The sequence below is a fragment of the Pimephales promelas genome, chromosome 25 (assembly GCF_988280905.1).
Source record: "Pimephales promelas chromosome 25, fPimPro1.hap1.1, whole genome shotgun sequence".
Taxonomy (NCBI): Eukaryota; Metazoa; Chordata; class Actinopteri; order Cypriniformes; family Leuciscidae; genus Pimephales; species Pimephales promelas.
The window spans coordinates 2,652,526-2,680,002 of record NC_142793.1 but is presented as its reverse complement, the minus strand read 5'-3'; the positions used below and the strand labels follow the sequence as shown (position 1 = coordinate 2,680,002).

Sequence of the window (27,477 nt, the reverse complement as noted above, 5' to 3'; positions counted from 1 at the left end):
TCTATGCAGCGCCGGTCCAAGTCGAACAAGTTTGTCGCGCGAAAAGAAAACACGTCACATACGGGCACGAGGTTACATTGCGCATGCGTCGAACCGTGAGACGCACACGCGCTCCGAACCGAACGGTTCGGGTGTTTTTTCATGTACCGTGCCACCCCTAATATATAATCTTTCTGTCTCCAAAAATCACCAATTGCCTCCTGTGAAATGTCTCCTACTGTGACAGCTGCCATAGCGCCCATACCGTGTTTGTCCAAGTGAGTGGAGGGGGCGTGACTTAGCCATAGGTCAATTAATACTAGCACTAGGGGTGGGCGATATGGAAAAAATATCATATCACGATTTTTTTAGGAAAATCACGATCACGATTTTTTATCACGATTCTTTTTCAAGTTGGTTTTAATATTTTGGCTGTTCATTACAGCCAAATAATGTCCCTATGTTAAAAACAAAGCCTTAGGTAACAAAAGAAAAAAGAAAGGCATACATTTAGGCCAGTGGCGAAGATAAAAATCTTTGTCATTATTTTCTTTGTTATTAAAAAAATAAGACAAGATAAACATTACAGAAATTAATATTCATATTAAATAAATAGTGCTTTATTTTTTCAGATGCAGTAGGTGTATTTAGCAGTTGCATTGAAGTAATTAAATGAACAAATATGAAATTAAAACACTACATAGACTTCACTGAATAAATTGATTCTTATTAAAGATATATTAAAGTTCTCAGTGAGTGAGTGATTTTCTCCTTGTGTTTTTTTTTGTTTTTTGTTTTTTTGTTTTATCAACACTAAAGGGATAGTTCCCTCAAAAATGAAAATTGTCTTAATTTAGTCTCTCAAGATGTTTTAAACCCAAATAAGTTTCTTTCTTCTGTTGAAAATAAAAGTTATTTTGAATAATGTGGGTAACCGAACAGTTGCTGGTCTCCTTATAGTTTTTTTTATAGGTTCTCTCCTGGAAGTTAATGGGGACCAGCAACTGTTTGGTTACCCACATTAAAAAAAAAATTGTCTTTTGTGTTCAGCACAAGAAAGAAATTAATACAGGTTTGCAACAACATTAGAGTGAGTAAATAATGACGGATTTTTGTTTTTTGTTTTTTGTGAACTATCCCTTTAAGGACAAGCGGCAGTACTATTTATTCCTGTGGCTTTTAGACCAGCACGCGACGCGTTTAATATAGACGCATATTACACCAGATATTCTCTCAAATGTTTGCTTTCACTTTAGACATAGCCTGTTTATGCAAACATTGTGTGTATTTAACAGTATTAGCTTAATAAGACTCGAAAGATAACTTAGTCCAGTATTCAGGCGCTGTTTGACAGACTTCTAGTGCCTGTGAGCGTCGGGGGTTATGCGGTCAGGAAAGCGCACGTTAGAACAGCGCATCAGCACGTGAATTAAATGTTTAACCGGCAAGGCTTATGCAAATAATGAACTTTTGTGAATTGCAGTGTCCCGTACCTATTCATTAACGTGTGATCATGTGTAGGCTACGTCGCGTTGTACAGTTGAGAGACGGAGGCGCCAGAACTGAACTGATAGAATGCACTGTAACACGATACTACGATATTTCTTCAAAAGCAGATCGTGGAGACATTTTAATCGTCCACGATTAAAAATCGTCATATCGCACACCCCTAACTAGCACTTACCTTTTCTTTTCTATTCTATTTGTTTTTCTGATTTAAAACACAGACCCTTGCTAAAACATTTTTTGTATTTAATCACACTAAAATAGGCATGGGCGGTATCCAAATTTTCATACCGTCAAACCTCCTCCCTATTTTACCGCGGTATACGGTATTACCGCGTGACTAATTAAAAATTACGAGATAAGGCTCAGACGGCATCACACATGATGACACGTTCAACCAGAGAGTGTCGGTTCCAATAATGCATCTAAAAGCTGTCAATCAACTATTAGAAAACAGGAGATACACATTGTCTCACACCAGAGAATGTGAGCAGAGTGGTGATATTTCCTCTAGAGAGGGGAGCGCATTTCTGAAGATCACGCGCCACGAGCTCTCGACGCGAGCCGAGTGGAGCCGAGATAAAATTATTTATTAATAAACTAGTGTTTTCTATGTCAGTTGCTGCAAAGATAAAGATTGCATTGACGATGCAAACTGGCATCTTCATGGTATGAAAACACGAATAAAGAGTAGCCTAATGCACACTTCATATGAATAAGCCTATAGCTCAGAGAGCAGCCCATTTCTTTTAGCTTGTAATTGTTTTGTTTAAAAGTATAGACATTTCAAGCTTACATGTATATATACTTCTCAGATCATTTAGACATGTATCTTATATACCGAGTTTCAGTTCATGTATGAATCGCGCTCCAGTCACGCGTCGGCGCGTGTCCTGATTAGCTACTATCTTTGCTTTTTATTTATTAGCCTAATCCAGGCAATTCGTTGATGAAAAAAAATAAATAAATGAAGATGCAATTTATTCAAAACGAAATTCGTTTTAAAGAAAGGCTTTGTACAAAACAAAACGTAATAAGTGGTCATAATCATGTCTGACTGACCCAACGTGTTTTCTATGTCAATTGCTGCAAAGATAAAGATTGCATGCAAACTCGCATCTTCGCGGTAGTGAACGCGAATAAAGAGTAATGCACACTTGATATGAATTAGCCTAAACATAAGCAAAGAGCAGCCAATTTCTTTTAGATTGTTAAAGAAGACATTTCAAGCTTACTACACTTCTCAGATCTTGTTTCTTATATGCGAGGTTCAGTTCATGTATGAGTCGCGCTCCAGTCACGCGCCGGCGCGTGTCCTGATCACTATATTTGCTTATTATTAATTAATCCAGGCAATTCGTTGATGAAAAAAAAAAATTAAAATGAAGATGCAATTTATTCAAAACGAAATTCGTTTTAAAGAAAGGATTTCTACAAAACAAAACGTAATAAGTGGTCATAATCATGTCTGACTGACCCATTCCAAATGTTTTCCGATATTGCGCATTTTATGATCTTATCTTAGTCATCTCATGAAGTTCCCTTTTCATAAAATCAACATACATAGAAAAACATCATATTATTAAAAAAATATGAAAGGAATACGTTTTTTTTTTCAAACCTATCTTATATTTAAGCGTCACACGGTCCGTCCCGCTGTAGACTGCATGCATGTGGCGTGCATGTGGTGGTGGGGCGCAATTTTCAAATAATAATCGAATAATACCAGGCAATCTTTAAATATTATTTTTGCTTGAAATGCCCATCCCTGCCAAACTGCAGAATTCGTGTTCTTCTTCGAGACCAAGTCACTCGGTGCGCAACTTGCAATCTTTGCCCTCTCTCCCCCACTCTCTCGTCACCACACTGTCACGTCATGAGAACCAGATATAAGCATTTTAGCCATTAAATAAATTGTATTTAAAACATTGCACTTATATAGGAGACAAGGATTCCTTGTCTCCTATTTAAGTGCATTGTTTTTTTTTTCTGGCGGTATGACGATATTGAAAATGATACCGTTGCTATTTTTAGATCCCGCGGTATACGATATTACCGTAATACCGCCCAAGCCTACACTAAAATGACATGTAAAATTAGCAGCCTGGATAGTGAATGTCTTGAAAGGTACTCATATTGCTGTGTGTTTTTCTCCTTTAGAAAGCGAGCCGCAGAAACCGCAGGTGTCGGAGGAAGAACACACGCCTTCTCCGGTCAAACCTCAAGTCCATAAACTGGCCCGCAATGCTGGGACCAACACTGTAAGTGTCCGTTTATAACACACGAGAGCGATCAAGCTCGACCGAGTTGGGCTTTATAGCGGCACCAGTGAACGCCCGGATCCCAGTTTAACTGTGACCCCTGTGGTTTGATGCAGATCGGCAGAGGATGGCGGATCAGAGTCGAGGCCACGGGCATTACCACAGAGGAAAGCTGTGCGCAGACCGACGTAAACAAGGCCCAGTAAGACTCATCTCAGTCCGGTTCCTCCTTAAGAGCTCATAAATCGTGTAATTGAGTTTTGGATTGTGTGTTTAAGTTTAGATGGACACCCGACTTGTCTCTAAGTACATCTGATTTTATGAAGGTGATAATGATGAGTAATTTAGTTAACTAGCCAACAAATTAGGGGTGCTCTGATTGATCAGCTACCGATCGCTATTGGCCAATGTGACAATATATATTGTGTATAATTCACCCAAAATAAAAATTACTGGGAGAGAAAAAACTCAGTTTTAGTGTCAGTACTGCATTAAACTACTTTATACTACAGGGCTGTTGAATGCTTGATTCTGATTGGTTGAAAACGTCCTAAAGTTGTGCAATTATTTTCAGGGAAACGCACGGCTGAAGTAGTTTCAGGCAGGTTTGACCGCATCACAGTTCCATATCACTGCGCGTAGTTAACTGTAATAACGGAAAATAATTAATAACAAGAAAAAACATGCAGCCCCATGCGCTTGATCTGCAGATTACAATGTCTAACTTCACATTTAATGGACACATACAGTTTAATGCTAATAAATAAAATATGTAGTCCTATCTATAATAGGCTAAATGGAAAATTAAACTGAATAGGCTATATAAATAAGTTAATAGTCCTGCTGCACGGATTTTCGTAATTATTCCAGATAATAATAAATAATTATAGATAGGCCTACTTGTTTCATTTATTGGGTTATCTACTGTCAATTATAGAAAACAAGAATGAACGAATGAATTAAAACAAATTTAATTAATAAATAAATAATAATATTGACGCCCATGCTTTTCTGTCTCATTATTTCAACATCTCTCTCGCTTCCTCTCTCTAATAATTGCATTAACAACCGCATAAAGCCGGGACACACTTAGGCCTACTAAGGCCAGTTATAAATGTAATTTGATACTTGTGACTACAGTCGATGGAAACAGTCGGTGTTCAAATGTTTCAGCGAGCAGCATAATGGATAATACCTGCATAATACCTGCATAATGGATGTGAATAAAACTCAAAATATACAATCAATAAAAACTAATATTCCATAACAGAATGTGACCAAATGAGAAAATTTCAAGGCAAGACTATGCACTATGGAAGTTCGATTAATGGATGAAATTCAGATTTGACCCTTAATGCTACGTTCACACCGGACGCGAATCGCGCGTCAAATTCGCGCCTGATGCGTCTAGTTTGACGCTTGACCACTTTGTGTTAATTCGTGTGTCAAGAGCGAAACTGGCGCGCGTAAAAACAAAAGTTTGAAGCGAAATTTGCGCGCGTCAGAATCAAAATCCGTTGGCGGCCATTGTTTTTATGTCGACCGAGCATTCATCAAGAGATTTACCGCTCTGTATTTACTCTGGAGAGCAGAACAGCTGCGTGGGGATCATCGTCGCCGTATATTTGTGTCCATCGGACCCTTAAGAGTCGAACCGTTTGGCGAGTTTCACCATTTGCTCGCTCCAGGAGCTGCGCTGGATGACGGCCGCTGTCAGCGGTACTTCCGCCTGTCCCGCGTCCAGTTTGATGACATGTTGTCCCGCATCGGGGCGAGGATCACCCTCTCCCTCATCCATCTAATCTAGCTGTCATTTATTTTTTGTTTTGATGATAAATAGAGCCAGCCTTCAAAAGTTATTAACCTGTCCTGTGATTTTTTTTTTTTTTTTTTTTTTTTTTTTTTCTCTCTCTCACGTCCAGACACGAATTTATGCACATATGTTGATTGTCTTTACAACATAATACTATTTCATATAATCTAGATATGGAATGAATAACATTCAATACAAAATGAACATGTCTCGTATCTAGAAATAATGTTTTAAGTGATAAAACATTTGCTTTGTTGTTTATAATCCCACCATGCATTTAGTCATATTAACAAAATAATTTATTGAAGCATCCAGACACTTCACCACATGAGCAAGCAGCTAGGCTCCTGATTGGTTAACGCGGCGCCAATTCACGCCAAAGTTCAGATTTTTCAACTCGGGTGGCAGACGCGAATTCGCGTCAAACGCGTGAATGCACAAACGGCACTAACTGAATCATTCGCGCGTAACGCGCTTAACGCACCAGACGCTCAATTCGCGCGAACGAGGCGTATTCGCATCTTCCGCGCCTCGCTCCACGCCTCATTCGCGCCGCAGGAATTTTTCACGCGCGTAAAGCGTCTTTGCATTGACTTAACATTGAAATCATTCGCGCCTGACGCGCTATTCGCGTCCAGTGAACGTAGCATAAGAAATGTAAAATGTTGTGGTACAGTGTCAGTAATTAGTTGTGAAGTCTCGCTGCATAAATTGAATCTATTAAAGTAACACCAGGTAACTTTTGCTCTCGGGGTCCCCCTACAGTTGGGAAACAGTATTGTCCTCTACTACTGTCGTAAACTCTGTCATCCCACATGCACGCGCATTTGTTGCCAACCATGATAGCCCTGAACACTGTCGTTGGAGGTCACATGCAGGTGTTCTGCTTGCGTCGCGTGTGAAATGTCTTCATCCCAGGCGTATATCTCAGCATGTCATATGAATATAATTTCATGGGTTTTATTTTTTTTTCTAACAACAAATGATCGCGATGCTCACGTTTACAAGCCTGCGTCATTATAGTAGCCTACTTTATTGGTTACCGTTACCGTGATACTTCAATACAATGTTTGAGTGGTAGATAATAACCATATTTCGATTTCATCGATTTCAAAGTTCAAATCAGAACGAGAATGCTAGCGATAGCTAACCATCAAAAACTAGAATATCGTTTACTAGCTACCAGATTGATAGTTCGCTACTCTACTATCATTACTTGATTCATGAAGATAAACGGAGGATAAGATAGCTTCCGTAACATAGTCAGGCAGACAAAAAAAAACAAAAACAAAGAGATAGTATTCAATTATTATACTTACTAGTCCAAAAGCATGACAGCCAAGTCCGCATCGGTCGGCACCCCTCCTCCTCCTTCAGCTCACGCCAGAAAACGCTGGCCCAATGTTGATCCTCGTTCTGCCTTTAACGCGATCACTTTCTCTTTTTGCTTTGCTCTGATAAAACCTTTGCTTTCTTGTATTTCTGTGCTGCTTCGGCCATGACTATAACTTTTGGCTCGCACGTCCAATTTTAAGGAAGTGGGGGTGGTGGTGGAAGTGACGTATATGTCATAAAGCAGTCGAATTGTTCACCGGTTACCCGAAACCCGAAGTTTAAAAGTACGATTAAAAACGCTACAGACCCCGTCAGGCTATGGCAGACGTGTCATTCAACCTATTTTTAGTCGATGTACCATCACAAGAGACTTGGAAATATATTATGAAGGTTGAAAAGTTCCTTGGTGTGACTTTAAACCTACATATGAAAGTTTACGTGCTCAAATTATTTCTATTTATTACACAATAGTTCAAAACCTTGACAATTCATTCACCTTCCCATTTTCAAAAATGAAATTCAGGTCCTGAATTAATGCAAAATTCCTGATTGGAGCATCCCTGTAAATAATTCTACAAATAGACTTCAAAATGATTGGTGATCGGTTAATTAGTTTAATATAATGTTTGAAAATTATAATAAATTGTTTTTCTTTCACAGATGCATGAAGTTTAAATTACATTCAAAGCAGATTCCTGAAGTAAGCACTCAAAAATCTTAAATACCTCTTTTTGCATCTGCAGAAATAGTTAGTAAACGAGCGGATAAATGAGTGACTGTAAAGTGCTTTTATTATTTTCAGTCTGTTGAAGAGAAGCGGCACAGTCCTGATCGGCCTGAAGAGAACGGCGTGGCTTCAGCATCAGCCGGGAGTTCGGCATCATGGTGAGGCCAAACACACTTTCCCTTCAGAAGACACACAAGCACGTCTGATTCCGGTCAAGTTAATCTGAAACCAGCCTGATTATGCAGCGTTTACTTGAGACCAAATAGACATTCAGTTAGTCAATGTAGTTTTACACCTGTGTGTGTGTGTGTGTGTTCATAGTGCCAGTGACTCCTCAGAGGAGCAGAAAGAGGCATCTCTCCCCCAAGAGCCCAATCTTGATGATCAGCTGGCCTCGTCAAGGCAGGCTCTACATTACTGTCCTTACTAAACAAACATGTCGCACAATTTCTCTACATCTAATTTATTTTACCTATTTCGTAAAGAAATGTTTCCCCTATTTGTGTGTACCCTATTCTGGACAGACTCATGCAGTTTCTGAACCCTGATCCACTCAATCCAGACCAAGAATCTCTTGATGCCAAAGTAAGAGCCTCATTATTGGTTTGCAGTGTTGATGGTGCTGGTGTGTGTTGTCTAACCGGGCCTGTGCTGTTCCACAGGCTGCACGCTGTGACCCGGGTCACCTGGGTGTGTTGGTGCACTCCGCCCTGCGTGTCGAACCCTGCAGAAACCTGGCCCGCGCTCCCATCAGCGAGCAGTTCAGAAAGGTCCATCATTAAGTGTGCCTGAATGATGTCATATTGGAATATCCACTGCTTTATTTATCATTTTGTGTTATTTGACACTTTTCCACTGCAAAATACTATGGCCATGCGCCCAACTTAATTAGCTTTCTTCTGATTGCTTCTGGGGTATTATTTGTGACTTTTAACATTTGTGTTGGAGGATATGGGATCATACTTTAATTAGTGCTGGGCAATGATTAATCGCATACAAAATTAAAGTTTGTTTACATAATATGTGTGCTGTGTGTAATTATTCTGTATATATAAATACACACACATGCATCTATATATTTAATAAAAATGTGTTAACATAAAAATATTTATATAATATAAATTAGTATAACTATATATACAGTATACACCTGCAAATATTTCTTAAATATATACAAGCATTTGTGTGTATTTTTGGTATATGTTTTAGAGCCCGACCGATAAAGGATTTTGAAGGCCGATACCGATACAAATAGTTTTGTGTTTTCAAATCTGATATTCTGAAAAATCGGCCGATATATTATTTATTTATTTATTTTAAACTGGACATGATAGTCACAAATTTTGTCATGCTTATTTGACTTAAGAGAACTGATGGGAATGTTCTTTTAATTGTTATTTAAGCAATGTATGTATCATGAACAGGAACCGTGTTGAGTGCCCTCTGGTGGACAAACTATACAACTCCAACACTCATGACATGGTTCAAGCGTGTTTCGTCCTTTTTTATTTTATTTTTTATATGAAGAGTTCAGATGCAAAAGCCTCTAAGTGCCGTTTGAAATTTTCTTCTAGAATTTTTATCAAGCTTGTGTATTTAAGTTCAGTGATTTCACTTAAATGGCAATGATGATTACCTATTAATTGTTATTTAAGTGAAATTACTGAACTTAAATATACAAGTTTGATAAAAATCATCATTAAAGAAGAACATTTCAAATGGCATTTAGAGGCTTTTGCATCTGAACTCTTCAAATATTCATTTATCGGCCATTATAACTGCCGATACCGATAGTTTGGAAAATGCCTAGTATCGGCCGATAATATCGGTCTGTCTCTCATATATATATATATATATATATATATATATATATATATATATAATAATTACACACAGCACACGGACACATAAACTTTGTAAACAAACTTTTATTTGGTATGCGATCAATCGTTGCCCATCACTAATTTGAATAGAGGATGTTTTTAGTGGTTGTATCTGATTGTGTGGATGTTTCAGTTCCTGCTGCGGAGGAAGTATAACGGGCCGAATGTGGCGGAGAGCTACTGTTGGCCTGCGGTGGCTCGGGGCTTCGACACGGTGCTGGTGTCGCACAGCGGGGACAATCCTCTGTCCTATATCCCTCCTCTGCTGATGCTGTTGCAGACGGTGTCGGTCGTCTCCAGCCTCGCTGCTCGCTCTGGGGTGAGATGCACTCCTACAGCTCAGAGGAGAACAGCGTTTACTTAAATTTCCCTGATTTTTATTCTGCCTGAGCAAAACTTTTCTCTATTGGGGGATATTTTTTGCACCTGAGCAAACACATTCTAGGCACCTGACCTGTACAGCGGTGTCAGCATGCAGTTGTAACTTTGAACTTTAATGTGTAATTTCTATTTTATTTGACCCTTGATGTAACTTATTGGTATTAAATCATATTTTTGAAAACAAGCAGTTAAGAAGTCACCAAATGAAGCACATTTTAGGTTACCTGAGATTTTCTTTTTACAGTGTTGTTGTACCCATCTTTACCATAAAATTACAAATAAATTACAATAACAATGTTCAATTCTTTAAAATATAATTTAGTATGAAAAAAATTAAGCTGTTACACTGAGATGGTTTGGGAAAACCATAAAGTGTTTTTGTACAGTCAATTAATTTTGTTCAGGCAGCATTAAAGGTACAATATGTAAGAATTTTGTATCAAAATATCCAAAAAACACTTTCAATTGTGTACTTAAGTTATCCTAATTGTTTCCATGACTTAAATTTAGAGAATTTGGAGAAATTCACAATTTTAGATAGTGCCCGTCTCTGTTCACTTGTCGCCTGTCACTGATGTAACATCCCTGGTTTCCGCCCATAGTAACCCTGGCAACAGACGCGGACAACTGTGTAACGTCTAGCGGCGCGCCGTTGTTTCATTCAAACACTATTGACCATGGCAGGCAGACTTTGGGACAAAAGGAGAAAAAAACGGGGATCAATATAGCTATAAACCATCAAAGTTAAATGATTGTTTATTGCTAATGAATTTCCAATATTTTCTTTAGCAGCGGGTTTTAAACTTTTCAAAGTAGCCCTAAACAATGCCCTAGTGAGATCAATTCTCTATTAGGCTTATAATAATAAAATACAGGGCTACTATAATAAAAAAATAATAAAAAAAATAATTGAAGTATTTGATTTTGATATGGTATAATATATCATTTTAAATGCTTCAAATTGTTTTCATATTATATTATTATTGTATGAAAACAAACTGAAGCATTTAAATATCTCTTAATAGCTAAATATTTTCAAGAAAAGAGAAAATGTGAACTCTTTTGTAGTAATCTAAACATCCCTGAAACCCACACACGCACACAAAATCGATTTAAACTAATGTAGATTTAAACGATTTAAATGAATGTGTGTAATTGTTAGCGTTCTGTGGCCATCATCCGTTATTTACACCAATTAATCAGACTACTCTTCTTTAAAACATGATGATGTGATATTATTACACTATTTTGAGCTTTTTGGTGTGCAAACATGACCGTATTCTTACTGGCTGTAACTCACACACTCATATCGTTCTCTTTCTATGAATATTGTAGTCTGCGGTCACCGGTTTTCACTCTATAGCAATACCAACTCTATAGATGTTGACCACAGCACTGCAATTATTTCTCACGCAAACTGCAATTAAATTAATTTCCCCACACATTCTTTCATATATGTCCTAGCAGTGTGTTTACGGTTTTATCTAAATCCAAAAACCAAATGGCCAAGAACAGAAATGGGATTTTCATCTCAGAACACACAGTTATACAATCTCCTTCCTCTAATGCTCTTGTCATGCTCTGACCCCAGTTGTGCTGCTACACATTGTGTGTGTGTGTGTTTGCCTGCAGCCTGTGGCGGTGATTCTGTGCCCAGGCTGGGAGAAAGTCCAGACGGTGCTGGAGCTCCTGGAGGACAGCCGAGCCACTCACAGTCTCCGTCCCACCAGTGCTCTGCTGGGCTTGGACCAGGACGAGCCCAAGAAGTTCAAGATCCCGAGGAACTGTGAGTGTCCGTCCGTAGCACATGAAATGTTGAGTGTGGGGAGTCTGGACCGAAACCCAAAGCTGTTGTGATGCCGTTACAGGTCAGCTGCTGGTGACGACCCCGTTCTCCATGATGAGACTGCTGGAGGCTCAGTGCTTTCTGTTCCTGAGGCTGTGTCACCTGGTGCTGGACGAGGCCGATGTCCTGTATTCACAAGCTCCTGAGCAGGTGACGCCAAAGAGGAGGACTGCACAGTTTGTGCCATTTCAGACCAAATTTGTCCCACTTTAAAGGGATACTCCACTTTTTTTGGAAATAGGCTCATTTTACCACTCCCCCAGAGTTAAACAGTTGGGTTTTACCGTTTTCGAATGTATTCATCCGATTTTTTGGATATTTAGTAGAATATCAGTAACCAGACAGTTTCTGGTCTCATTGACTACCATAGTATATTTTTTTCCTACTATGGAAGTCAATGAGACCAGAAACTGTCTGGTTACTGATATTCTTCTAAATATCAAAATATTCGGCTGAATGGATTTGAAAACGGTGAATTTTTCATTTGAAAATTAAAATACTATCTATATGTAATTATGTAGTCAAAGTTATTATTTATATTTATATCAGATGGATTTTAAGCAATATTTTATAGTATTTAAAGTATTTAAACAACTGTCCAAATCATGAATTACATAATTAAACCAGGCAAATTAGTCAAACTTAAGTATATCAAATTCGAGGAAATATTAAAAAACCCTAATAATTAAACAAAATATAAACATAACAAATAGACATATTTTAACACACTACACAGATAAACACCTTGAATTGAATTGAAGATGCGCTAGTCAAACCAACAGCGTGATTTAAAGGGTGTCATTGAATGGTACATGCACACTCTAGTAGCAGTAACTAGCAAGCAAGGCAAAGTACAGCATTTCTTAACCCTTGTGCATCAATTAAAAAAAGTTACACATAGATAAAAAGAGGAAAAAAATGTCCATGTCAAAAAACTGTCATAAAAATGTGACGCTTTGGAGCACAGACTTAAGTTTGGTATCATTTTAAAGACCCTTTGCAGATTATTGCTGAAGTAAAAAAAAAATAATAATAAGTAAACCCAAAAAAAAGTTATATAGGTATAAGTTTATGAAAAATATTTTATATAAAATATATATTTTTTAAATCAGGTTGAACTCAAAACTGCAATAAAATCAAAGCCATAAATCTAAATAGGTTGATAGGTTGTGTTCCAAATTTGAGGATGATATCTCAAAAAATGAGCTTTCGGTAGCTTTCGGGTTTTTTTGGGCGTAGTAACATATTTTCCCCATTGGGTGCCAGCAAAAGCCCACTGGAGCTCACAGTGATTGGATTTGAATTTGCAGTTTTTGTCTCTCAGTATTACAAACACACACATGCGCACACACACATACATATTTTTTTATAACACACATACTAACCACACTCTGACATCCATACCAACATACCCACACAAATATTGTTGCATAAAACAGGAATAAAGCGATATTTCTTTTATAGGCCAAACTTTAAAAAAATGACACCATCTGATAAAAAGTAGTAAAAAATTAAATTTTGAAGCCTTGCCATCAGAATGAAACCCTCTTAACAAAGATTGCATAATTGTATAGTTAACTGAACCGGGAATTAAAAATGGCAGTTTTAATGGGTTTCAATGGGGACATTTTTGTCCAAAAGGTGCTGAGAGGGAGTATTTTTTGTACCCAATGCAAAAAATATTTTTTTTAAGAAAATGACGGTGAAATAGTAAAATTTAATTAAAAATACACACCTGTGCCAATTTTTTTGCAGTTAGCTTTAACACAGGAAAAGTGATCAAAAAAACAAAACTGAAAAGGACAAAAATGTCCATAAGGATGCACAAGGGTTAATCAACAGAGCTTCAGAGCTTACCGGCGGTCACTTGCTGAGTTCTTTAGTGAGTACCTGATCCCGCACAGTGTTTAAAACAGACATCAAGCTCTAATACTCGAACCTTGTAATATTTATTTAAGCCAGCGCTGCTGTCTGCTGTAGTGTCAGCTCCCGGTGCACACAAACAATAGCAACGGTGCATTTCCGCAACAATGAGTGTTTTTGTAATGCATTGCCTATTCCGCATCTCATGATTATGCATGGGACATTTTAATTGTTTATTAATGTTTTCTGTGTCAGTGTCGGCTGCAAAGATAAAGTTTACGTAACTGACTCGCCAGTGAACAAGCCTATAGAGAGAAATGAACACTTAATTCGAATTAGTCTACATAAGCAGAGAGTAGCACATTTCTATTCATTTTGAATCGTTTTGTTTAAAATTAGACATTTCAAGCTTTCTATAGATATATTTCTCAGGTCTATGTGGCAAGTAGCTTATATGCTGTTTCGGTTAATTTATTAGAAGAGCTCCAGTTATGACCAGTTTGGATAATCAGGACCTCTGTGTAGTGTAGTGAACGTGCCCACCAATACTACACACTACATGTCACAAGGTTTCTATAAAAACAAAATAAAACATATCCAGTCAGGTCCGGTCTGCTTCACCTTAGGGTCAATCAGAAATGTGTCATAGCCCTGAAACCTTGGAGAGCGACCGGCTGGTACCAGTCTAGTGTAAACTGTGTGACGTCCTCGTAGGGCTGGGCGATAAAACGATATCGATAATTATCGCGATATAATTTTTCTCTATAAAACAATATCAAGAGGTCGATAAATGTTCGATAATGTTTATGCGCCAAAAGCGGAACGAAACTCATTTGAACCGCGCGCCACACGGAGCTTTTATCCACTCGGGTCAAAGTCCAAAATGCAGCGCAGCGCGAGCTCACGCAGACGCGATTACTGATCGTCTCGCGCACGAGATCCAGTGAGAAGCGCTTGAGTTCAGCGAAGAACACAAATGTCAAGTTTAAACCAGTTTAAAGGCAGATGAAACACCGCTGACAAAAAGGAGAATCACTGCGTGCAACGATACAGTCAGAATCTGAATTGATACTGAATCCATTTAGCCTACCATGGATTTACTGTAAGGTTAGTAATATTAACTGCACCATGAAATGTGGGATATACATATTGAATTGTATGATATTATTATTGTAGACAATGTATTAAGTGACTAATGGAATATAAGTACAGTATTTAATAATGTATTTAACTGTTAGGCTACTGTTTTCATACAAATACCACAGAAACCATAAAGTTACATTTTGACATGACAGTGAGGAGCTAAGTTATAGGCTATACCTGGTTTTATCTGTGGTTATCATGATCTAAATGCATGATACTGGATGACCAATGGTTAATTTTTAATAAAACTCAGTCAGAATATTACATTTTACTGTGGCCGTTACATAAAAAAAAACAGATGTTACTGTTTTTGTTAATGAACATAAATTTAACATTATTAACTTGAGTTAGGTTTACAGATTTACTGTCAACTCACTGTCAAATATGCATTTCGAGACAAAACATGTCATTTGAATAGTGCAGCCTGCACTGCAAACTGTGCTGAAGAAATATTTTTCTATTCAGATATTTATTTTAAGGAAGAATGAAAATGTTTGAATGTTCTACCTCATATTTGTGAAAATGTTCTCGTGTTTGTCATATGTTCTGACAATAAAGAGTAGTTTAAAACCACAATTAATGCTCTGGTTTATACAACTTTCACTTAGGAGCAAAAATCTGCCTTTAAACTTGAAAGAAATAAAGATTTGACATTTATCATGATAATTATCGATATCCACTGATATAAAAAAAAAAATATCGTGATAATTTTTTTTGGCCATATCGCCCAGCCCTACGTCCTCGAGTGTGCAGGTGGTGTCTACGGACGTCTCCACCTCGGGATGGGGAGCGCTGCACGAGGGCAGACCGTTCATCGGCCAATGGTCAGAATGAGAAAATCTCCTTCATATAAACTGTCTGAAAATGTTGGCAGTCGACAACGCGCTGAGGCGCCTTTGTCCCGGAATAAGAGGTTGCCACTCCTTAGTCCACTTGGACAACATGTCAGTGGTATCCTACTTAAATCACCAGGGCGGCATCCAGTCTCAAAACATTTTCAGACTGACGGAATGAATCCTGGTCTGGGCTCAGCTCAATTTGCACTCACGGAGCGCTGCACACCTGCCTGGCTCCCAGTATTTGGGGCCAGACAAACTGTCCAGAAACAATATACCAGCTGGGGAATGGTCTCTGCACCCGCAGATAATCCTCCTGTTGTGGGAGACATTCGGCCGAGCACAGATGGTACTATTTGCGTCCCAGGAAAACGCTCACTACCGAATATTTTTCTCCAAGAACGAGGATGCGCTGGTCCACGACTGGCCCTGCTCCCCGCTCTTTGCTTTTCCCCCAGTCTCGCTCCTGCATCAAGTGTTGGAACGAATCAGGGAAAAGCAGATGCTCAGTGCTCTTTGTTGCTCTGCTCTGAATGAACCAGGAATGGTTCCCAGTCCTAATGCGCCTGACGAGCACTGCCCCATGGCTGATTCCGATGAGAAAAGACTTCCTCTCTCAGGCCAGGGGCTCAATTTGGCATCCTCACCCGGAATGGTGGGCCCTGCATGCATGGGCCATCAATGGGTACCCGCAAACCTCATAGAGGGGAGTGCTAAATACCATCACACAGGCCAGAGCGCCGTCTACTAGACGTCCCTATGCCTCAAATTGGACAGTGTTTGTTAACATAAGGGCCTGTTCACATTCAAGTTTTTTTTTTCTTCTGTAGATCGGTCCACAGACCGTGAGCTGATTTAGGCTGGTTGTTGGATGTCAGACCAGTCCACAGACTGTGAGCTCGCCTGGGCTAGTTGTTGGATGCTGGATTGGTCCAAAGATTGGGAGCTGACCTGGGCTATTTATTGGATGTCGAACTAGTCCACGGATTGTGAGCTGGCTTAGGCTGATTGTTGGATTCCAGACTGATCCACAGACCGTGAGCTGATTTGGACTGATTGTTGGATGTCAGACTAGTCCACCCACCGACTGTGAACTGACTTGAGCTGGTTGTTGAATGCCAGACTGTTCCACAGACCGTAAGCCGACTTGGGCTGGTTGTTAGATGCCAGACTGGTCCACAAACTGTGAGCTCGCTTGGGCTGGTTGTTGGATGCCGGATTGGTCCACAGATTTTGAGCTGGCTTAGGCTGATTGTTGGGTGCCAGACTGATCCACATACTGTGAGCTGGATTAAGCTGGTCGTTAAATGCCAGACTGGTCCACAGTTTGCGAGCTAGCTTGGCCTGGCTGTTGGGTGCCAGACCGATCCACATACTGTGAGCTGGATTAAGCTGGTCGTTAAATGCCAGACTGGTCCACAGTTTGCGAGCTAGCCTGGGCTGGCTGTTGGGTGCCAGACCCGTCCGCAATCTGCGAGCTGACCCTGGCCTCAACTGTGCTGATTTGGCACAATCAACTGTGAGCTGATTTGGGCTGGTTGTTGAATGCCAGACTGGTCTACAGGTTATGAGCTGACCTGGGATGGCTATTGGATGCAAGACCAGTCCAGACCGTGAGCTGGCTTGAGATGGTTATTAGATGTCAGACTGGACCACAGGCTGTGAGCTGATTTGGGCTGGTTATTGGATACCAGACTGGTCTACAGGTTATGAGCTGACTTGGTTTGGTTGCTGGACGCCAGACTGGTGAACAGACTGCGAGCTCGCCTCAGCTGGCTGTTGGATGCCAGACTGGTCCACAGATTGTGAGCTGACTTGGGCTATTTATTGGATGCCAGACTGGTCTATCAATTGTGAGCTGTCATGGGTTGGTTGTTGAATGCAAGACTGGTCCATAGACCGTGAGCTGACTTAGGTTAGTTGTTAGATGTCAGACTGGTCTACAGGTTATGAGCTGACTTGGGCTGGTTGTTGGATGCCAGACTAGTCCACAGACTGTTAGCTGGCTTGAGATAGTTATTAGATGTCAGACTGGTCCACAGGCTGTGAGCGGATTTGGGCTGGTTATTGGATACCAGACTGGTCTACAGGTTATGAGCTGACTTGGGCTGGTTGTTAGATGCCACTCTGGTCCACAGATTGTGAGCTCGCTTGGGCTGGTTGTTGTATGCCGGATTGGTCCACAGATTGTGAGCTGGCTTAGGCTGATTGTTGGATGCCAGACTGATTATTAGGCAATTTTAATCAGACAATTTGACCGGAGATATTTAATTTTGGCGGATATTTCATTTTTTTTACCGGCCAATGTCCGGAAATTACCGGACAACGGAAACTCTGCCCGTGTTCTTATAAAGCCCTGCTCACACTTGCCCAACAGTGGAAACAAGGCTAATGGAGAATATGGGAAAAATAATAAACTTTGAAACTCTTCTAGTAGAGCCCAAAAACAGCATCAAGGCTTTGTGAAAGGGCATAATGGGCCCTGTCTAATATAATGAGGGACCCTCAGATTTGTTTTGAACATGTCTCTGTGTAGATGTCGGTGATCCTGAAGCACTTTCAGAAGGTGGTGTCCGGAGAGGAGAGGTCCTCGTGCCCCAGGCAGATCATCGCGGTCGGCGGCCGGTGGAGCGCCGGGATCCAGGCTCTGGTGCGAGAGCACATGATCTATCCCTCTATCATCATCACCGTGATGGAGGAGGCCGCGCTGTACGGCAGGGTTCATCAGGTCAGTCCTCGAGCACTGGTGTTTCTGTCCTCTCGAGTGCTGGTGCTTTTGTTCTCTCGAACGCTGGTGTTTCTGTCCTCTCGAACGCCGGTGTTTCTGTCCTCTCAAACGCTGGTGTTTCTGTCCTCTCGAGTGCTGGTGCTTTTGTTCTCTCGAACGCTGGTGTTTCTGTCCTCTCGAACGCCGGTGTTTCTGTCCTCTCGAACGCTGGTGTTTCTGTCCTCTCGAACGCTGGTGTTTCTGTCCTCTCGAGCGCTGGTGTTTCTGTCCTCTCGAGCGCTGGTGTTTCTGTCCTCTCGAACGCTGGTGTTTCTGTCCTCTCGAGCGCTGGTGTTTCTGTCCCCACGAATGCTGGTGTTTCTGTCCCCTCAAACGTTGGTGTTTCTGTCCTCTCTCGCTGCTGTTTCTGTCCTCTCGAGCGCCGGTGTTTCTGTCCTCTCGAACGCCGGTGTTTCTGTCCTCTCAAACGCCGGTGTTTCTGTCCTCTCGAGTGCTGGTGCTTTTGTTCTCTCGAACGCTGGTGTTTCTGTCCTCTCGAGCGCTGGTGTTTCTGTCCCCACGAATGCTGGTGTTTCTGTCCCCTCAAACGTTGGTGTTTCTGTCCTCTCTCGCTGGTGTTTCTGTCCTCTCTCGCTGCTGTTTCTGTCCTCTCGAGCGCTGCTGTTTCTGTCCTCTCGAACGCCGGTGTTTCTGTCCTCTCGAACGCCGGTGTTTCTGTCCTCTCGAACGCCGGTGTTTCTGTCCCCTCAAACGTTGGTGTTTCTGTCCTCTCTCGCTGGTGTTTCTGTCCTCTCTCGCTGCTGTTTCTGTCCTCTCGAGCGCTGCTGTTTCTGTCCTCTCGAACGCCGGTGTTTCTGTCCCCTCAAACGTTGGTGTTTCTGTCCTCTCTCGCTGGTGTTTCTGTCCTCTCTCGCTGCTGTTTCTGTCCTCTCGAGCGCTGCTGTTTCTGTCCTCTCGAACGCCGGTGTTTCTGTCCTCTCGAACGCCGGTGTTTCTGTCCTCTCGAACGCCGGTGTTTCTGTCCCCTCAAACGTTGGTGTTTCTGTCCTCTCTCGCTGGTGTTTCTGTCCTCTCTCGCTGCTGTTTCTGTCCTCTCGAGCGCTGCTGTTTCTGTCCTCTCGAACGCCGGTGTTTCTGTCCCCTCAAACGTTGGTGTTTCTGTCCTCTCTCGCTGGTGTTTCTGTCCTCTCTCGCTGCTGTTTCTGTCCTCTCGAGCGCTGCTGTTTCTGTCCTCTCGAACGCCGGTGTTTCTGTCCTCTCGAACGCCGGTGTTTCTGTCCTCTCGAGTGCTGGTGCTTTTGTTCTCTCGAACGCTGGTGTTTCTGTCCTCTCGAACGCTGGTGTTTCTGTCCCCACGAACGCTGGTGTTTCTGTCCCCTCAAACGTTGGTGTTTCTGTCCTCTCTCGCTGCTGTTTCTGTCCTCTCTCGCTGCTGTTTCTGTCCTCTCGAGCGCTGCTGTTTCTGTCCTCTCGAACGCCGGTGTTTCTGTCCCCTCAAACGTTGGTGTTTCTGTCCTCTCTCGCTGGTGTTTCTGTCCTCTCTCGCTGCTGTTTCTGTCCTCTCGAGCGCTGCTGTTTCTGTCCTCTCGAACGCCGGTGTTTCTGTCCTCTCGAACGCCGGTGTTTCTGTCCCCTCAAACGTTGGTGTTTCTGTCCTCTCTCGCTGGTGTTTCTGTCCTCTCTCGCTGCTGTTTCTGTCCTCTCGAGCGCTGCTGTTTCTGTCCTCTCGAACGCCGGTGTTTCTGTCCCCTCAAACGTTGGTGTTTCTGTCCTCTCTCGCTGGTGTTTCTGTCCTCTCTCGCTGCTGTTTCTGTCCTCTCGAGCGCTGCTGTTTCTGTCCTCTCGAACGCCGGTGTTTCTGTCCTCTCGAACGCCGGTGTTTCTGTCCTCTCGAGTGCTGGTGCTTTTGTTCTCTCGAACGCTGGTGTTTCTGTCCTCTCGAACGCTGGTGTTTCTGTCCCCACGAACGCTGGTGTTTCTGTCCCCTCAAACGTTGGTGTTTCTGTCCTCTCGAGCGCTGGTGTTTCTGTCCTCTCGAGCGCTGCTGTTTCTGTCCTCTCGAGCGCCGGTGTTTCTGTCCTCTCGAGCGCTGATGTTTCTGTCCTCTGGAGCGCTGGTGTTTCTGTCCTCTGGAGCGCTGGTGTTTCTGGCCTGTCCTCTGAGCTCTGACTTGTGTGTGTGTCTCAGAGGGTTCAGCTGTGTCTGGACTGCGACAAGATCTCCGTTCTGCTCGGATCTCTGGACTTCCATCCGCCCAAACCCCAGAAAACCCTCATCATTACCAACTCGGCTGAGGAGACAGAGCATGTGTATAAGGTAGAAGATTACACCAATCAGATTTCAGATATCACAAACATTTTGCTTTCATCCTCAACATTTCACAATTATTTCATAAGTGGTTGTCCATGTTTTAGGGTTTGTACAAGGTGCTTGAAGTACTTGAATTTGACTTTAAAATGTAACTCCTGGAAAACCCTTGAAAAGAGCCATATTTACAAAGAGTTACTTGCAAAGTGCTTGATTTATTTAAATACAATATACATTACATAAATAAAAATCGGAAAAGCACACATAAAATTTTTATCACACAAAAATAATACTGCAGCCCACTGATAATCCCCCTGGAATTTATTTTTACAGTATCTGTACGAACTCTGTTTTCTTGTTGTCATTATGGCAATGTGTTGAACAACTAATGTAATGCTGATTGGCTCCTGCATATGATGGATTTTACCATCTGTCGTTCAGGCTGTGGTCAATACTGCCGTATTCACACTGAAAGCTCATGAAGATGTGACGGACCAGTTTGACTTTGTCATTGATCAGTGGAGGAAAGACATCGGTCAAGGAACCCAGGTCATTCTGGGTAAGTGTTTGCTATTTGACGTTCCAGCTGCTAAACTAAATACCTTAAGATGTTTTTCCATCAGATGCAGGAGTTTTCTTTCCGTGTTTTTCCAGCTACAGAGCAGACATTCTCTGTTATTATTTTTAAGTAATTGCGCTGTTCGATGCTGCCTATTGTTGTTTTTTAATGTTTTTTGTTTAGTTCTTTAACTGAGATTCATTCACTTGACAGAATTTCGTTTGACTATGTATATTGACAATTATTGTTTGTTATGTTCTTACATTCTGTTGGATAGCCACAAAGGTTTTCTTTATTTAAATTAAATGTTCCTTTTAGGTTTGGAGAACATTCCTCCTAACCTCTGACATCCTTTACCTGCTATTAGTCAATAATTAGTCCTGAAATAAATTGTTTGGTAAACTTAAGCCATGCATCTAATAGAAGAAAAAAAAAAGGTTTTTTTTATTTAAAAAATAAAAGCCAGTTTATCATTTAAACTATGATGATAAACATTTATCATTACTTGGGTTTTAATGTATACTTCAGCTCTGGACATTGTGGAGATTATTATTACTGTTGCGCTCACTACGCACAGGTGTTTTAGTAGAGAACGCAGGTTAATAGGTGGGAGATTCACGTTCCTGATTGAAGGAGGGTCCAGCTAAGGATTGAAACGCAAATCAGTGAGATCTTAAAACGGTGTGTTATTATGAGCATGTGATATACGCAGAAGCGAGAGTTTGTTTGCATGTTGTCTCGTCGGGAGAGATGCGCCATCAGTAAGCTTCTATTTAATAATGAAACGCTTATTGATATGCGGGGAAAGTTTGCCTGTCTGTTTGTGCAACCATTGTGCTACCACAGCATATGCACGCAGTTTGTGTGTAGATAAATGTTGATAAATATTGCTGCGGGAACATTGATAACCTCGCTTTCAACCAATGTTTAATGTTGTCATATTAATAGTATTTGCAGTAATTCTTAAGTAAATGTTTGGATTTGGAGCAGTTCACTTTTGTATGAGTTAAGTTACCTCCTGGTTTGCAATGCCGGATGGAAAATGTAGTTTGTCATCTTGCGTTGATAATGAGTTACTATGCTAAAGCGTCACTACATAAACTACACTCACTAGATTCACGTTGGGCCAACGCACTGAGAATATCTCTTGATTTAGAGCGATTGGTTTAATTATAATTGAATATTGGTGTATATCTTATATGTGTGAAGCTGTTGCATTTCTGTGCCTAATGTTTATGTTTGTATAGTCATTTTGATTGAATAATAAATTATATTATAATATTTATTGAGAATGTTGATTAATATGTTATTACGTAATGTTTATTGGAATTTATATTTATTAGTATTTGATATATTCAGAATTTATAGTATGATATGTAAGTGGTTATTAATTGTTATTTACACTGTCTTTTTATGTCTATAGGTTTATAACCTCTTTGTTTGTGGACTAATCAACTATATGTGGAAATAATAAATCCAAGTAAAACAAAACCACCATTGAGTTATGAAAACGTCTTCTCTCCTGACGCCCCGTTCGGTGGGGAAATTCTTGAAAAAAAACCCGAACAATTACAGTTAACTAGTTTATTGCACACCTCCATGCAGTGTTCTGGATCTCAACTTTAGTTAACTTTCTGTTTTCCTTTGACTACATTATTGTTATGATGTCAATGCAGGAACTGATTCGTTTTTCATGCGAATTTGTGTGTTAAAGGCACAATATGTAATTTTTCGCCTCTAGAGGTCCCTTATTCAAAACAAAAGCAAAACTTGATGGCGCCTTGATTTGGTGGAATCATAGGAGTTGTTGTCTCAACCTCTTACAGCCGGTGGAGAATAAGAAGGGACTCGGACAGAAATCATATTCATGGATTACCCGAAATGTATTAAAGATTAATTAACGTTTCGAAAGCTGTTGAGCTGAACGAGTCGCTGGAGCGATTGCTAATGAGAGACGAGCACGACACGCAGCTAGAGAGCAGTGGAGCTTTTATTATCCAAAGCTTCCACTTCTTCTGGTCATGCAAATGTTTAACCCAGTGTTGTTTTATCATATTAGATACATTTGAGTGTGATGTTATAATGTTACATTATAATGCTACTCTACTAAATCAGACACTTGCTACACACTGCAGTGAGATACATCAATATTAGTCATGGTAAAACATGGTACTCGCTCTAAATAAAAATAAAAAAAGAGATTTAAACAATAAGACTGTATAGAGCTGTAACAATGACTAGTTTTCTGCCGAAGAATCTATGCAGTCAGATGCTCACCTGTCTAATTAAACACACGGCACAAATACACAAATCGAGGGTAACGCGGGTATGATGTCATTGACAGACAACGCACTGACATGGTCCGTGTTCTGGTTAAAACTGCTTATTTCTCTGAATTTAAACATTCTTAGAAACATTTGAAATAATGCAAGTATACAAATCAACCAAATATATAACCTTGTCCTAGTGGTTTTTGAATATTTTAGTCCAAACATCTTACATATTGTGCCTTTTAATGGCATTATATTATTCGCTTCAGTCTGAAATTATATAAAAAAAAACAGTAGGTTGTTAGCGAAACCTGCCTGCAATGTACTGGGAAGGTTAGTTGACATATGTTAGGGAACATTCAGTGTTTTGCTTCTTGTCTGACTCTCATTGCTCCTCCAGTGACCACCAACGACTGCCTCAAGGCTCTTGGTATCCGGGACGCCACATGCGTGGTCCATTACGGGTTCCCCAGCTCCCCCAAGCTGTTCGGCCGACGCCTCTTCTGCATGTCGGAGAACTTCAGAAGCCTTCCAGACACGGTGCTTTGCTTTATGCTCATCCCTGTTGTTGAGTTTGTTGGGGATATAGTGTTGGGCGGTATGACCTAAAATTTATATCACAGTATTTATCAAAATTATACCGGTTTCTCGATATATGACAGCATTTTTTTTTCTTAAAATTCACTTAGAATGCTGTATTTTACTGTCATGAGGAAATATTGTAGAAAAATGCCACACTAGTATCAACCTTCTGGGGTCGGCTATCGCGCCGGTGCGACAAGCTCACTTTTTTTCTTATAACTGCAAAAGAGACTCAAATTACTCTGCTGATTTTGATCTTGCATATAAGTGTTATACATCATTCGATCCCATTAAGTGTCTGTTTTTATTGTGTGTATGCACAAAAAACTAAAGTGTTTTGCTTTTTGTCAAATAAAGAAAAATAAACATGATGCGCGTTTTGCCTTTTCTCTGTCAGTGGAGTTTATTCTGAAACGCGTCCAAGAATGAACTGTAACTCAGTGAATACTTGTCACAGAGACAAAAAAGATTTCTCTTAAATGAAGTAATTTATATAAAAAACAACTATTCTCAGTTGATGTAATCTATATGAAAAGAGAGAAAAATCAGTCTTTTTCCTTTCACCTAATTATAGCGTAATGTGACCCCCCCACTGAGAGTGTGCGCTATTCAAACGCTAATGTTGAGGCAAGCCATGAAAAGCCGGATAAAACATCCAGTTTCATACAAATCTCACCTCGTCTTGCTGCGCAGTGAGGAAAAATACTATCTAATAATCCTGGATAAGTTACCTCCGATGGTAGTTTCTTTTCGAGGAGCACACAGATTCAGCTGATGTAATAAGTCATTTATTCTTAAGTGCTTTGTTCTAATCGCGTTATTGAATAGTGTCTGTAAACTGCACAAAGACTGTTTAAATATGAAATGCGTGTCTGTGTGTAAATGAATGGATGAATGAATGGCACAGATGCTTGCGCGCTGTGCGTTCATGATGGGGGTAATCCATCAGCCGGAAGTTGAAGCCTCGCGGGGGCCGCCATTGTAGAAGAACTGTAGAAGAACTTCACCTGCTGTTAACATCCCATTGACTCCCATTCATTTTGGCATCACTTTGACAGCGAATAACTTTACATCTGAGATGTACTTCATTTGTCCATTATTTATTTCTAAAGAAACGCGACAATGAATAAAATGATCCATTACTTTTTATTTTACATTACGGCCCCGTAGAAGGCGGTTTTGTAAAAATGGGCTAAAGATTGCGTCATAACCACAGACTTTCTGTCGCACAATAGAGACATTACTGTACAGACCGGAGGAGAAGCTTGCAGGCAGTCTTTTACTGTCTATGAAGCAATCGGGGGGACATGGAGGCATAAAGTCAAGGAAGAAGCCTTTTACTGTCTATGAAGCAATCGGGGGGACATGGAGGCATAAAGTCAAGGAAGAAGCCTTTTACTGTTTATGAGGCAATCGGGTGGACATGGAGGCACAAATTCAAGGAAGACGCCCACAAATAGAAAGTCCATAAAAGCAACGGGACAAAATATTTCAACAACGTTTTTGAGGAATTGCACCAAGTCTGGCTAGACAGACAGAAGTGTGGCCAATACCAGCTAAGGACCCACCTTCTTACCTGAGGGCATATAACCCCTGCAAGAGCTACTGTTCTCCAATAAGTATATATACGCCCTTTCGTGCAGCAAGCGGGACAAAGCCATAGTATAAGAAATGGACAGAGCGATCTCATTGGAACTCCATTGAGATGAATGAAGCCGTTTTTTTTTTTTTTTTTTTTTTTTTTAAACACTTCCTTCCCTGACGCGCAGACTCAATTAGAGCTTGACGACGTAGATGTGACGAGAGCAAACCGTCTGTCTTCTAGTGGATGTGGCATGAGAAATCTCAATCATTCCCTTTCGAAACTCGCAGAGGCGGAGAGTGTGAATAGCTGTCCATGAGCGAGGAGAAGGAGACACTTTTGCTAGGTATTCTGATGAATTATTTTGTCATTTTGCCTCCACGTTTCCCTGATTGTGCGCGAGTTTCTTCTCCTGTTAATATGGTAATCTCTCTACTGTGCAACAGAGAGTCGCGTGGGTATGACGCAATCGTTAGCCTACTTTCACTAAAACTGCTTCTACGGGGCCATAACATAAACTACAAGGTAATGGAGCATTTTATACATTGTCGTGTTTCTTTATAAATAAATAAAGGACAAATGGGCTCTTCAAACGCCTCAGATGTAAAGTTATTCGCTGTCAAACTGACACCAAAATGAATGGGAGTCAATGGGAATGCTAACGCAAGCGAAGTTCTGCTACAAGATGTCAGCTCCCGTGAGGCTTCAACTTCCGGTCGATGGATTACCCCCTTGGACAAAGCTGGTGTACGTCTTCCCTCGATGTTATAGAGAACCGGGTTTACAACAGTAACCTATTGTTTTCTATCATCATCTCGTGTTCGAGATCCACCTATGGGAGAGGCATGGACAGCGCCCCGATTGCCCAATTCACCCCAGGGAGGCGGTGGGTAACTGGGTAACCGGGAAGGGCTAAGAAGACCTCACCCCTAAAACAGAATGTGCTACCGAAGTTTTGAGCTCTGATGTCCCCTGGGGGCTGCACTCCTTTCGATTCATATGCCAATGTGAGAGGCGTTGCTTAAATAGGGGATTCCCTGTGTGAGGGGGCGCCCAGGAAATTAGAGCAGCACTGTTCCTGGCCATATGTCTGTAATGCACGGACAGCCCACAGATCATTCAGCCTCTGATCCTGCGCAGAGGACAAATGTGGAGGGTGAAAAGTGGATAGCTCTAACATCTCCGATGTGAATGCAGGGAAGCATTTGGGCTTAAAAGCCAGATTAGGCTTTAGAAAAACTTTATTCCCACTAGGAGAGACTTTAGTGCACATAGAATGCACCAAGAGTGCATAAAGCTCACTGACATGTGTAGCTGCTGCCAAGAGCAACGCCATCTTGAAATACACCACCTTTACGAAAATACTCCCCAGAGGCTCAAAAGAATATTGAGACCAAATAGAGGTCCCACTCACGAACAGTTCTCCAGATTACTGGCAAGGAGCGACAGGCACCCTTCATAAATCTGCGGATTAAAGGATGCTGATTGTGGAAAAGAACCTGCCTTTATCCATAAGGTTTGATGGAAAAACAGGACCTGGTATTCTGTATTAGCAACCACACGTGGGGGAAGCCCTGGTGTGCTTAGGATTGTACTCGCACAGGCCAGGCCTAGAGAGCCACCCTGTCTTGGTGTGGGTGATAGATCTCCCTGTTTGTTTGAGACAGTAAGGGCCATTCTCATTTTGTCTTCTTGTCTGTACTTGTGTTCTTGTGAAACGTCATAATTTGTGGCCCAAGTACTGTCCCAATACACAAGTTTGTATTTTGGCAAGAACTGTTACAAATCCCGGATGTGTTCTTGTCGCCCATTTTACCGAGGATGCATCGGTTGGTAACTTGTGTGAACTTGACGGCAGAAATATCCCAGCATTCAT

The 27,477-nt window shown here is 41.0% G+C and overlaps 1 protein-coding gene across 7 annotated transcripts in view; it reads left to right on the top strand.

Annotated features, from left to right (window-relative positions):
• The window catches only part of tdrd12 (tudor domain containing 12), a 76,273-nt gene that overhangs the window by 29,000 nt on the left and 19,796 nt on the right, over positions 1 to 27,477 (top strand). For all 7 annotated transcript variants that reach the window (XM_089127430.1, XM_089127424.1, XM_089127427.1 and 4 more), the window contains 14 exons: positions 3,646 to 3,746; positions 3,863 to 3,948; positions 7,555 to 7,594; positions 7,697 to 7,779; positions 7,943 to 8,023; positions 8,146 to 8,206; positions 8,284 to 8,391; positions 9,638 to 9,823; positions 11,518 to 11,671; positions 11,754 to 11,881; positions 18,110 to 18,301; positions 20,489 to 20,617; positions 21,050 to 21,167; positions 23,838 to 23,977. In XM_089127430.1, coding sequence (XP_088983556.1) covers positions 3,646 to 3,746; positions 3,863 to 3,948; positions 7,555 to 7,594; positions 7,697 to 7,779; positions 7,943 to 8,023; positions 8,146 to 8,206; positions 8,284 to 8,391; positions 9,638 to 9,823; positions 11,518 to 11,671; positions 11,754 to 11,881; positions 18,110 to 18,301; positions 20,489 to 20,617; positions 21,050 to 21,167; positions 23,838 to 23,977 — 1,607 coding nt within the window. The remainder of the gene's footprint in view (positions 1 to 3,645; positions 3,747 to 3,862; positions 3,949 to 7,554; positions 7,595 to 7,696; positions 7,780 to 7,942; positions 8,024 to 8,145; positions 8,207 to 8,283; positions 8,392 to 9,637; positions 9,824 to 11,517; positions 11,672 to 11,753; positions 11,882 to 18,109; positions 18,302 to 20,488; positions 20,618 to 21,049; positions 21,168 to 23,837; positions 23,978 to 27,477) is intronic.